This window comes from Stenella coeruleoalba (assembly GCF_951394435.1).
Source record: "Stenella coeruleoalba genome assembly, chromosome: 8".
Classification (NCBI taxonomy): Eukaryota; Metazoa; Chordata; class Mammalia; order Artiodactyla; family Delphinidae; genus Stenella; species Stenella coeruleoalba.
Genome location: NC_137154.1, coordinates 83782802 through 83796091, shown reverse-complemented (window position 1 = coordinate 83796091; position 13290 = coordinate 83782802). Strand labels below are relative to the sequence as shown.

The 13290-nt window shown below is 38.1% G+C and overlaps 1 protein-coding gene across 1 annotated transcript; it reads left to right on the top strand.

Annotated features, from left to right (window-relative positions):
• Nucleotides 1–8829: 8829 nt before the first annotated feature.
• On the top strand, nt 8830–13037 carry SLN (sarcolipin). Its single transcript, XM_079930145.1, has 3 exons — nt 8830–8901; nt 12505–12816; nt 12847–13037. Exon 2 carries the CDS (start codon nt 12580–12582, stop codon nt 12673–12675), a length of 96 nt encoding a protein of 31 aa, XP_079786271.1. The 5' UTR covers nt 8830–8901; nt 12505–12579; the 3' UTR covers nt 12676–12816; nt 12847–13037.
• The last annotated feature ends 253 nt before the right edge of the window (nt 13038–13290 follow it).

The window sequence follows — 13290 nt, the reverse complement described above, 5'->3', positions numbered from 1 at the left end:
ACTAATTTTGTATCCTGCTACTTTATCAAATCTTTAGGATAAAAACAGTGACAGTTTTACTTCTTTCCAGTTTGGATTCCTTTTCTTTCTTTTTCTTCTCTGATTGCCATGGTTAAACTTTCAAAACTATGTTGAATAATAGTGGTGAGAGTGGGCAATCTTGTCTTGTTCCTGATCTTAGAGGAAATGGTTTCTGTTTTTCACTATTGAGAACGACGTTGGCTGTGACTTTGTAATATATGGCCTTTATTATGTTGAGGTAGGTACCCTCTATGACTACTTTCTGCAGAGTTTTTATTACAAATGGGTGTTGAATTTTGTCAAAAGCTTTTTCTGCATCTGTTGAGGTTATCATATGTTTTTTATCCTTCAATTTGTTAATATGGTGTATCACATTGATTGATTTGCATATATTGAAGAATCCTTGCATTCCTGGGATAAACCCCACTTGAACATGGTGTATGATCCTTTTAATGTGCTGTTGGATCCTGCTTGCTAGTATTTTGTTGAGGATTTTTGCATCTATGTTCATCAATGATATTGACCTATAGTTTTCTTTCTTTGTGACATGTTTTTCTAGTTTTGATATCAGGGTGAAGTTGGCCTTGTAAAATGAGTTTGGGAGTGTTCCTCCCTCTGCTATATTTTGGAAGTGTTTGAGAAGGATAGGTGTTAGCTCTTCTCTAAATGTTTGATAGAATTCACCTGTGATGCATCTGGTCCTGGGCCTTTGTTTGTTGGGAGATTTTTAACCACAGTTTCAGTTTCAGTGCTTGTGATTGGACTATTCATAGTTTCTATTTCTTCCTTGTTCAGTCTCAGAAGGTTGTGCTTTTCTAAGAATTTGTCCATTTCTTCCATGTTGTCCATTTTATTGGCATAGAGCTGCTTGTAGTAATCTCTCATGATCCTTTGTATTTCTGCAGTGTCAGTTGTTGCTTCTCCTTTTTATTTCTAATTCTGTTAATTTGAGTCTTCTCCCTTTTTTTTCTTGATGAGTCTGGCTAATGGTTTATCAATTTTGTTTAACTTCTCAAAGAACCAGCTTTTAGTTTTATTGATCTTTGTTATTGTTTCCTTCATTTCTTTTTCATTTATTTCTGATCTGATCTTTATGATTTCTTTCCTTCTGCTAACTTTGGGGGTTTGTTTTGTTCTTTTTTTCTATTTGCTTGAGGTGTAAAGTTAGGTTATTTATTTGAAATTTTTCTTGTTTCTTGAGGTAGGATTGTATTGCTATAAACTTCCCTTGTAGGACTGCTTTTGCTGCATCCCACAGGTTTTGGGTCATTGTGTTTTCATTGTCATTTGTTTCTAGGTATTTTTTTATTTCCTCAGTGATCTCTTGGTTATTTAGTAGTGTATTGTTGAGCCTCCATGTGTTTGTTCTTTTACAGATTTTTTTCTTGTAATTGATATCTAGTCTCATAGCATTGTGCTCGGAAAAGATGCTTGATATGATTTCAATTTTCTTTAATTCACTGAGGCTTGATTTGTGACCCAGGATATGATCTGTGCTGGAGAACGTTCCATGAGCACTTGAGAAGAAAGTGTGTTCTGTTGTTTTGGATGGAATGTCCTATAAATATCAATTAAGTCCATCTTGTCAAATGGGTATTTTAAAGCTTGTGTTCCCTTATTTATTTTCATTTTTGATGATCTGTCCATTGGTGAAAGTGGGGTGTTTGCATCCCCTAGTATGATTGTGTTACTGTGCATTTCCCCTTTTATGGCTGTTAGCATTTGTCTTATGTATTGAGGTGCTCCTATGTTGGGTGCATAAATATTTACAATTGTTATATCTTCTTGAATTGATCCCTTGAGCATTTTATTTTTAAAACACTTATTTGCCTATGACTCTCCAGAAGTGAACAGTTATTAATTAATTACTTTATATTCATACATATATTTATTTAACAAACTTTTATGGAATGCCCGCTACATTGCACGCACTGCAAGCCTACCCACTGGGTCTACATGGGTGAGAGATAAAATCCTTGTTCTTAAGGAGGGGAGATGGAGAGAAATGTTAGTGTTGACAATACCAGTGAAATCAATAGTGCCTAGGGCTACATAGATCACAGAGGTTCATCCATACCAACCTTGAGGATCAGGGAATGTGACCCTTGAATCAAGTACTGTTATTAATCATCAAATAAAGGTGGGAGGTGTTGAGGAAAGGGGAAAAGGATGGTATAATCAAAGGGAATGGCTTATGCACACATGGAGAGAACATCTGAGGAACTGCAGATTTAGGATTGCTGCAGAGGAGGTCAGGGAGTTTAGAAGCTAGATCATGGTAAAGCCTTGCCTCGGCAGCTGAAGATTTGAACCTAATCTGGGAGCTACAGGAAACCACTGAAATAAGAAATGATATGTTTTCTATCTGTAGTGCAGAGAACAGAATTTTTACTCTGACTCCAATGAGAAGATAATTGGTAGAAAGCACAGCATGCTGCACTACCTGTCTAAGGGCACTGATGTGGTAGGATCTCAACTTATGCCTAAACTGTGTCTACTGATGCACTTCAAGATATATTAATGCATGTTTTATTTACTGATGGAGCAGGCCTGATAGAAGCTGATTTATTTTGGGAACTTAGGCCCCTCCTGAAAGAGAATTCATCCTAAGAGAATGAAATTTTGGTGTAGTATCAAATCTTAGTAGTGAAGGGAGGAAATGAGCCTGAAATAACAAGATGCCTACTACTATTTCTTCCCTGGCTGAACTTCCCCATGAACTTATGTCTGGAAAGATACTGGAGTGAGAGTGAGGAAGTATTCCTTTGGTATTCCTCAACAGTTTGTAACACATAGAAAGAGACACACTTCCTCACCCCAACGCCTCATTTTGCTCTGGAAGTAATTGTAAGTTTGTTACTTTCAATAGTCAATAGATGTGGTACTCAGCAGAGGTGGCTGCAGAGGAAACATGTCTTATAGGCAAGGTCAATACCCAAGGCAAGCAGTGGTGGTTCTTGGCAGATGCAATTGCTCATAGAGAAGGTAGCACAGGGATGTCTTGTGCTTGTGTTGGTACTCGGTAGGAGTGGTTGACATGTTAAGTGCCTGGTGAGTGCTGTAATATCTAGCAAAAGAGAGATACAATAGAAGAAGAAAAGGTTAGTTTGTTAGCACAAAATGTGTACCCCCATGAAGACACAGATATAATTGGCCTGAAGTGTAGAGACCTCCTTTTCTGTTCTACACTGGCAAATGGGAGCAAGAAGCAACAAAATACAAGCTAAGGAGAATAGACCTGAACCATCTCTCCCAGATAAGCTGCCCAAATTCCCAGAATACTAGGCACTGGCAACTCTACATTCACTTACTGTAAAAGTGTAAAAGGTTAGGTTACTCCCCAGGCTGTAGAACAAGTGCCCAATTACCCTCAGAGATAGCATATCCCTCATCTGAAAGGAAACCTAGCCTGTATCTTGCATCCAGCTAATCTTCTACATTACTACAACTAGGCACTTTTGTTTTCTCATTACATTCACAGAGAGCAGAGAGAGATTTTCATGATTCTTCACGACTCTGTTCTCTCTGCTTTAATAGCCAAAGGCTAAAGCCAAATGAACTTATTCACAGAGAACAACAAGCAATTTTGTCTGATCTATATTATTCTTACAGAAACTGCAATTGTGCTATTCCAACCGACAGATTCTCAAGAGAGATTCAGTGAAAATACTCTTGATCAAATTCACTAAGGAAAAGAATGTTTCAAGTGGGTGTGTCTGGCTAGAATATCCCTGAACTTTTCAGTAACAGCACATCAAAAGATTGCTGAATTTTTATTTTCCATCAGAAAAATAACAAAACCAATCTGAAATCTGGGTGTGTTTTGAGGGCAGGTGGTATTAGCCTAGTAGTAAACACATTTTTGACTGCTCCTTTTTTTCCCCCCTTAGGCAGCTATGTTTAATGGGCAGAGAGAAAGCTGTTTGCTTGCAGAATCTTATTATAGAGCAGAAATATACTTGCTCCAGAGAAGAGGAATTTAATTGGTTCCAAGTCAAATGATGTTAACAGGTGTCACCTCACCAATCCAGGACCTAAATGGGTTATTATAAACAGGACTAATACGTATTTTTCTGGCTCTTGCTCCCACTTATTATGCAAGACTGCATGCCCATGTAATGTTTCTCCTGATTATTTCTAGCAGCTTTAGGGTGTGGTTGACATGTGCTCATGAACACATACTGTTGGCTACCACATAGTGTCTGCCATTTTCTTGCCCTTTAGCTCAAGCTCTTCTCTGCTGCCATCTGCAACTAAGGCCTGCACAGCTTAATATAAACTGCAAGGAAGTCTTGATCAGTATTTCTGCTTCTGCTAGGCTCCATGCCACTTCAATGGAAGAATATTACATTGCTGGTTCCATGGATGCACTGAGGTCCAAGAGATTGCACAGGTAGAGGGAGAAACTCTCTGTCCCTTTCAGTGTTCTACACTGTTGAGGTTAATTGTCACAAATTATAGAGTTTTTATCCATAGCTCTCTCTTCCCCTAGGACCCAGACAACAAGCTGTAGGGGAGTAGGGTGGGTAGTATGTGAGTATGGTGGCCATAGAATGTGTCTCTCACATGTGACTGAACCATAATTGAGGTGGACTCCAGCTGCTGCGCTCTGAAATCATAATCACGTTTGCACAGAGACCATGCTTCCCTGGCTGCTTTCAGTCAAGAACTGAGCATGGGAGTAATATGAAGGTTGGCATCCTGAGAGACATCGGTCACCTCTGACGGATGGCTTTGATATGAGGTTTCTTAACAGCCTTGTCAAACTTTCCTTGGAACTGAATTATATTCTAAGATGCTTCTACCCAAACTCTCTTTGTTTTTTCCCCTTTCTCTTGCTGTTTGATGACTGTCTTAGTTCCCCTACTCCTTCATATTTTCTCTCACAGGCATTTCCCCCAATACATTTTTCTTTTGCACATTTAGTCCCATCTTGGCATCTTGCTTCTCACAGGACCTAGACTAACACAGTGAATTTGTTATGTGCCAGTGGAATAACTAACTATTCTCCCTGTTGCTGAACCACATGTATCTTCTTGATCACTTCCCTTCAGAGGAGTTTGCTCTCCCAGGTAGCTTCTAGGTCCTTTTACAAGTAGATTTGATGCTGACCTCAATTTCCCCTACTCAGGTTTGCCTGGCATGCTCAGACATGTCCGGATCTCATTAGGAGATGTGATATGATAGAGGCTCAAACTGAGCCCCTTTCTATATATTCTAGAGCATCTGTTATGATTCTTCACCAGTTTGATGCACAGAGAAACAAAAGAAATACAAGAAACTATCCCTGCCTTTGAAATTAAAATTCAGTTAGTGAGACAGAAATCACACATGTGCTACACGTGGTTAAAAATACTAATAATAATCATTAATTTTTCAAGGACATGGAGAGAGCTTCAAGAAATGTGGTTTTGAGACTTCCCTGGTGGTGCAGTGGTTAAGAATCCACCTGCCAAGTCAGGGGACATGGGTTCGAGCCCTGGTCCGGGAAGATCCCACATGCCGTGGAGCAACTAAGCCCGTGCACCACAACTACTGAGCCTGTGTTCTAGAGCCTGCGAGCCACAACTACTGAGCCCATGCACCACAACTACTGAAGCCCACGCGCCTAGAGTCCGTGCTCCGCAACAAGAGAAGCCACCGCAATGAGAAGCACGCACACTGCAACAAAGAGTAGCCCCTGCTCGCCACAACTAGAGAAAGCCCGAGCACAGCAAAAAAGACCCAACACAGCCAAAAATAAATAAACTTATATATTTTTTAAATCCAGACTTAAAAAAAAAAAAAGACTCCGCCTGCCAGTGCAGGGGACATGGGTTTGATCTCTGGCCCAGGAAGATCCCACATGCCCAGCAACTAAGCCCCTATACCACAGCTACTGAGCCTGTGCTCTAGAGCCCACGTGCCACAACTACTGAAGCCCGTGCGCCATAACGAAGACTAGACCCCTGCTCGCTGCAACTAGAGAAAGCCCGCGCAGCAACGAAGACCCAACGCAGCCAAAAAGAAAAAAAATGAAATATGGTTTCCTCTTTCTCTGGGTTTCTACTCATGTATTTAGGATAGTGACAGAGAATAGCAGAAAGCTGTTTCTGTGCAGCTGCATGACCATTTGAGGTGAAGATGTGAAGGTGAGAGAGGCATCATAATCATCATACTCATTACTGTCATGTGCTTAGAGCTTATCGCCATTCATCAAGGCCTTACTGAATTCTCCCATTGTGTCAGAGACTTGTTGAATTCATGGACTGACATGAGGTCTTCACTTTTTGCTTCCCAAAGTAAAAAGCTGGATGGAAATTAGGAATAAATTAAACAAGTTGGCTTAGCTCTTAATCAGGCATAAGAACTCACCATTGATTTTCAAAGGGTATAATATTTTACACTTAAGAATGTATATACCATATGGGGTGGGAGGAGATAAATGTCAGTTAGCTCTTAAATACCAATGTCAATGTGAATGTTGTTTTCTTAACAAAAGGCCTTTGGCTAAATTCTGTATTAATAGGCATATAAATAATATCAAAGATTAGTAATTTAGTATGCCCTCCTGCTGATGGGAAGAGCAGCACCTTGAAAGCTGATATGGATGTTGTCATGGGAATTGCTCACAGAAAAGAAAATACCAGCAGAATTAAGTTAATTTAAAGAGACAAATTTTCTTTGGTAGTGAGTTTTTTTGTTTGTTTGTTTGTTTTGATGGACTTGCAGATCCTCAGGGTTAAACTCTACCTTAGGCCTTTGAATAGTTGTCATGTGACTTTGGGTGGCTTGCATATTCTTCAGGAGAGGGTTATGTCAGACTGAAAAACAGCTAAATTCTCAGTGTTATCCCACTCTCTTATGATATCACAGAATAAACCACTAATGTCAAGAAGTTTCTGAAGTATCTGGGAATTTGTCAATGCACCGGGCACAACAGTCCCTGGTATAATGCTAGATAAACTTAAATGGGACAACCAAACAACTAAACTGACTCATGGATTTATCCTTCAAGTTACATTTCATTGGTCATTGAAATTGACCAATTCAACTAAATTGACAGTATTGGTGAGCTGTTTTGTGATATGTTAACATTTCCCCATTGTATTTAACATATTAAATATTGCAGAGCTAATTCCTATTCCATCATATTCAAAATAAATGCTTGTCCCATAAATTCAATACCAACACATGGTACAGTACAAGTAATTTGACTCTGTAAGAATTAAAAAAGGTAAAGGTTCTTCAAGAATCAGATTCTTTTACCAAAATATCTTGTGAATTTGAGATTGTGTCTATGCAACCTCAAATATGAATAAAAAGTAATATAAAGGTTTTTTTTCCTTTTGGGTGGTGATATTAAATTTTCTTTATACTTTTACATTTTCAAATTTTTTACAATAAATATATAACTTTTTAATTGGACAAAAAATAATTTTGAGTGGTTAAAGAAGGGATGGGTGTGGCTTAGTGAGTAGGAAAATATTCCTAGCATTTGAGACAGTCTGGCAAGTGCTTGGAAGCAAAAGATAGAAATCTGACTACATTCAAGGAATTTGCCAGTGTTTGACTGCACTATAATTACTATATACTACCTGTCACTTCAGCAAGCTGTCTCTTTACAAGGCATGTGACAACAGAATGTTATATTAAGATTCCCCATCATTAGGTTTATATCAAAATGAAGAAATGAAATGGAAAGTCTTTCCTTTAATAATATTTCTAGTGCATGAGAAACGATGGGGAAAGGTTTGGCTATGAACACAACTAAATAGGGAATTTTGTTTATGTCTTCTGGGAATGTATTATTTTGATTAACCCTAACTGGGAATTCAGAGGGGAGGTTTGTTCTATTATCTGTAAAGAAAGAATCTGATGAACAAGCACAATTGCTAAGGTCATGTTTAATTGATAGGTTTTCAAGTTCAGTTAAACACTTCAGAGGCTCCATTTACCTCCAGACACCTGAAAAGTTGATTACAAACTCATTTTAGTAGTCTAGTTTTAGTTAATGTTTATATTTGAAAGTTATACAGTTTTATTTCTTTCAGATATGTCCTATAACTCATGTTTTTCACTAGTTTTGACCAGTTCTCCTGCTACCCCCTATCTATCCAAATGACTGAAGTTTACAGTATGGGTTTACTGCTGTATTAGTATATTGACAGAGATATATATATATACCATGGCTTCCACAGCTGTTTCAGATGAAACTGTATATTAATGTGTAACTTAGCTGGAAAGTTATGTGGAACAGGTGACTGGGGAGATAGCTTTCACCACTTGGACTAAAGTCAATTTTGAAGGAGGTAAAAGATGCCTGTTGAATTCTGGTGCGTGTGTGTGGTTTGGGGTGTGCATGCGCAAAGCAGAGAATTCTTCACATTTCAAAAAGCTGAAAATATGGGTGGTTAAATGAAGTCACATTTTTACACCCTCATATGCTGAGTGGGGGTGGGGGGGCAGCCAAATGCAGCAAAGATTTGCTAATATTAGTCTGTCACTCTCGGTTTACAATGTTTTAAACATGTTAGAGATACTCATGAAGATGTAAAAGATGAGTTTAAAACCTACATCAATTGTACCAAAAGTCAACTGGAAAGAAAAGATTTTAAGTCCCTGGGCTTTTAACACAAATTGGCAGCCAAAGGAAGAGCCTTAGTCAACACATTTCCATGTCCCCCTAAACACAAATAGCCTCCAACCTTTGGAGGTTGTTCCTTCGAGATGTTTCATCGGTGACATCACAGTGATTGCCACCTCCCTCAGACTACTTTAGGCCCTGCCCAGAGCCCAGGAGTCCAGACAGCCTGGGAGACGAGCAGGAGTTGGAGCCCACGTTGGAGAGAGAGAGAGGAGAAGCCTACTGCAGCCCAGTGTATCCTTGACCCTGTTCAGGTAACAGCAGGATTTTTAAGCTTAGCATACAGTGTGTATACGTGTACAAGTTGCAAATGAGAAAAGCAGAGGAATATTTACATTTCTTAATAAAATAGGCAATGCCTATTGTACACAGTATTTCTTAAAGTAGAAAGTGAATATTATTGATTCTTGTTTTCCTTTTTTTTACCTTGTTATGCATTTTCTCCCTTCCAATTAAAATTTTTTTTTCCATATCATAAAGTATGTCTTCCATCTTTTCAAAGTGTCCATTCAAACAAAGTCAATGTCAAACAATTTATTCAGAGTTTTTTATTTCACCATATGGCAATCACTTTAGATCATATGGTGTGATCTTGACTTCAGGAAAGATTCAAAATGAAGCCAAAATTGTCTTTGCAGGTTAACAGCAGAAAAATGGAAGATCGCTGATCTGAGGTTTTACTTAACTTTGGTATAAATGTGTGTGAAAGTAGAGTCCACCCCCTACAGTTAGCATATGTGTTGATTGAATTGGATTCATTAGAAATGCTCACCTAATGCTGTGTTTTATTATTTTAAAAATATACATAAAAAAACAAATGTTTACGTTCACCATCAAAGTGCAAGAAATAGTAAGAGGTAAACCATAGGAAATAAATAAGTGTTATGGGTAGCCTGTCAATTCAGAGACTATTGAAAAAATTGTGAAAAGTGCATAATACATACCGTTTGAACAATCATTTTAAGGCAACACCTGTATAAATATCACCCAGGCCAAGAAATAGATCATTGGAGCACCCCAGAAGTCCATTCTTCATCACCTTCCCCTTTTGCCCCACCATAGGTAATCATCATCTTAATTGTTGAGATAATCTTATCCATTCTTTTCTTTATAGTTTTATCATCTCTGCATTCCTAAACAATATAATTAAGTTTCCTGTTTTTGGCTTTGTAGAAATGGAATCACATTCTGTGTTTCTCTTTGTAAATTCTTCTTTTGCCCAATAGTTATGTTTGTGAAATCCACCCGTCTTATTATGTGTTGCTGTAGTTCATATATTTTCTTTGCTCTATAGCATTCCAGTGTATGACTATACCACAATTCACATCCATTCTATTGTTGATGAACATTTGAGTTGTTTCCAGCTTAGGAATAATATGAAAATGTTGCTATGAACATTCTTGTATATGTATCCAGGTATATATGTGCTTGAGTTTCTAGAGTAGTAGTGAAATAGCTGGATAAAAGGGAATGAGCATTATTAATCTTAATTTAAAAATGTGAAATTGTTTTCCCAAAAGTCGAAAATTTACACTAGCCAGGACAGTTATTTGCAGTAATAACTCATTCATGTAATCACTCCTATGGAGTAACCACAATTCCAGCAACTATTTCCAGTCTGCCAGTTCTAGTTCTGCCTGTAACTTCCTATGTGTCATTACAGAAACAACTTAACATCTCTCTAAAAGTCAGTTTCTCACCTATAATCTTGGGAGAGAGAAAAATCAAGACAAAACTTGCCTGAGTTGTAAAGGTCACAAAGTTGTTGTGAAGGTCACATTAACAAAGCTGTGGACAACTTTCATCAACATTTTCTGAGTATGTTCTTGTTGGGCCACTATCCACGATTCCCTTTACTTAAGAGCTTTAATCTAATAAGATTTGGTGAGATGGTTATTTTGCCCTCCCTGAATTGGGTTGTTTTGATCATTATAAATAGGGATGCATATTTTTTGCATATCTCTGTATTTCTTCAGAACTTACCCAAACAAATTTGTGTTTGAATCAGGGTTCAATTTTATTAATAAATTTATAAGGAAGAATCTGCTTTAGTGCCTTTAGATTAGATTCCTTTACCCCTAAGCTCCTTACCTTCCTATTCCCCTCTGCTCTTGTGTACATTCTCACACATTCTCTCTACTTCCTTTTCTTCTGTTTACTTTCTCATTCAAACAAATCTTTGTAAAGATTTTCATTGGAAATTTACTATGTCCTTCACGTGGAGGGCAAAAATATGAATAAGAATTAAAAGGAAAATGAAACATAAATCAGTTATCATTGGTCATATTTTAAACTAAGATTCAACAACCTACTGGTTGATATCATCTTATTTGAACTTGGTTGTTATACCAACAATTACATAATATGAAAAAGGATTATTCAGCTGGTTTATACAATTAATAATTTGGTACACTAATAATATAACAAATACAGTAATTACAATTAATAATTCAGTCAGGTTAGATGGTTAAAAATACCATTCAGGCCAAAATCTTGCTAACAACATTTCTTGCCCCCTGAACTTCCACTCTTAGCAAATAAACAAAATGCTCTTTCCCCCTAAACTTTTTCACTCCATAGTAGACTTTTGTCCTAAATATTTAAAATTTTATCTTTAATTTCATTTGGCTTGCATATACACAGTACCAATTATGCCACATCACTGGAGGCAATACTTTTATGTTCTCAAAGTATGGTTTCCTGCATGTACTACCTGTACAGACTATAAAGATACCACCCTTGCTTTTTGAAGTGTTTACAATATAGGCACATTCTGGACTTGACTAAAAATAGCTGGCACAAGCCCTTGTTGAAATAGAAGTACTCATGTGGTTTACACTTGCTCTTTGGACTGAGTGCCTGTTATGTGAGGGACTTTTGTTTGACCCCAGTAAGCTCTGTGCTCAATGCAGGGCTTTTTTAAGAGGCCAAGCAGCTGTTGAACTAGTTCATGCTTTCACAGGGTTAGACAAAGATAGGGCAGCCTGAAACTGAAAATTTATGGTATCCTACTTCTATATGTAATTCAAAGCAAGAACAATACTAAACCACAACATGTTTTCTGTTTTGGTGACCTTGCTTGCTGGTACTCTAAGTTAGCAAAGCAATCACACACACAGACACACACACAGAAATTGGAGAGAGAAAAATGTAATATTTTTTATTTTGTCAAAGCAACAATATAATGAGGACTATGTTGGTCGTTTTGACATAAGGAAAAAAAGCCAGGATCTCTGCATAAGTCAGGGTTCTTCAGAGAAACAGAACCAATAGGGTGTATATGTGTGTGTGTGTGTGTGTGTGTGTGTGTGTGTGTGTGTGTGTGTGATATAATTGGCTCATGTGATTGTGGAGGCTGGCAAGTCCAAAATCTGCAGGGTCGGTGGGAGGCTGGAGACCCAGGGAAGGGTAACAGCTCTAGTCCAAAGACAGTCTGGAGGCTAGAAATCTGAGTTAAAGTATTGGCAGGGCTGATTTCATCTGGGGCCTCTCTCCTTGGCTTGCATATGACCATCTTCTCCCTGTGTCTTCACATGGTCTTTGCTCTGTACATGTCTATGTCCTAATTTCTTCTTCTTTTAAGGACACCAGTCATATTGGATTAGGACCCATCTTAATGTCCTCATTTTAGCCTAATTACCTCTTGAAAGACACTATCTCCAAATATAGTCACATTCCTCAATAAAAAAATAAAAAATATATAGTCAGATTCCAAGATACTAGGGGTTAGGATTTCAACATGTGAATTTAGGGTGGACACAATTCAGCCAACACGTTCCTCTTCCATAATGCTTCTGTTTCCTTTGAGGAAAGAATGCTCACTAATTTCTCATGTTTTCTTTGTTACTTTCGGTTAGGAGGTAAGGACAAGCAGGAGGTCTTTTGTGTGCCCTCAGAAGTCTGCCTTCAGTTCTCACCAAGCTGCTCTGAGAATGGAACGATCCACCAGGGAGCTGTGTCTCAACTTCACCGTTGTCCTGATTACAGTTATCCTTATATGGCTCCTTGTGAGATCCTATCAGTACTGAGATACCACAGCTCCTGGAATTGACTGCAACACTCCAGAACTGTCTTCTGTATGTGCTGAGATCCCACTGCTGTCATGGGATGCCTTTTCTGGCACCCCACAGCCCTTCTGACCTGTTCGCACAATATTTGGGCTGCCTCCAGTGCTAGGATTGATTGTGTGATCTCTAAAGATGCTACTCTCAATGGCTGCCAAGTGTTTGCCAGGGAGCATTAGATTTATTCCCCAACTCTTACTGCAAATGTGTCAGACAAGCCACAAGGTTAAAAATAAACTAGATTCCTGATGACATAGAATTCTAACAAGCGCCTGGTGTGTTTCACCACACATCCCTTCATCCCACACTCAGCAATCAAACTCTAAATCAACTGCCAGAAGAAAGAAATTGTTAAAGGAAGTCTTTGTCAGCTCCTATAGCTATCATGTGAATAAAGTTGTCAACCCCCAAAAATGACTTTTAGAATTTATTTTACCTTCTATTTGTGATACTGCATTTGACCCTTGGCTGGAATTGAAGTGACAAATATTACAGTATTTCTAGCATTTGAGATAAGCCAAGATCCTCCAACTGCTGAGGATTTGAAACCTTAATTTGAAAGGTCTTAATTTGAAAGTC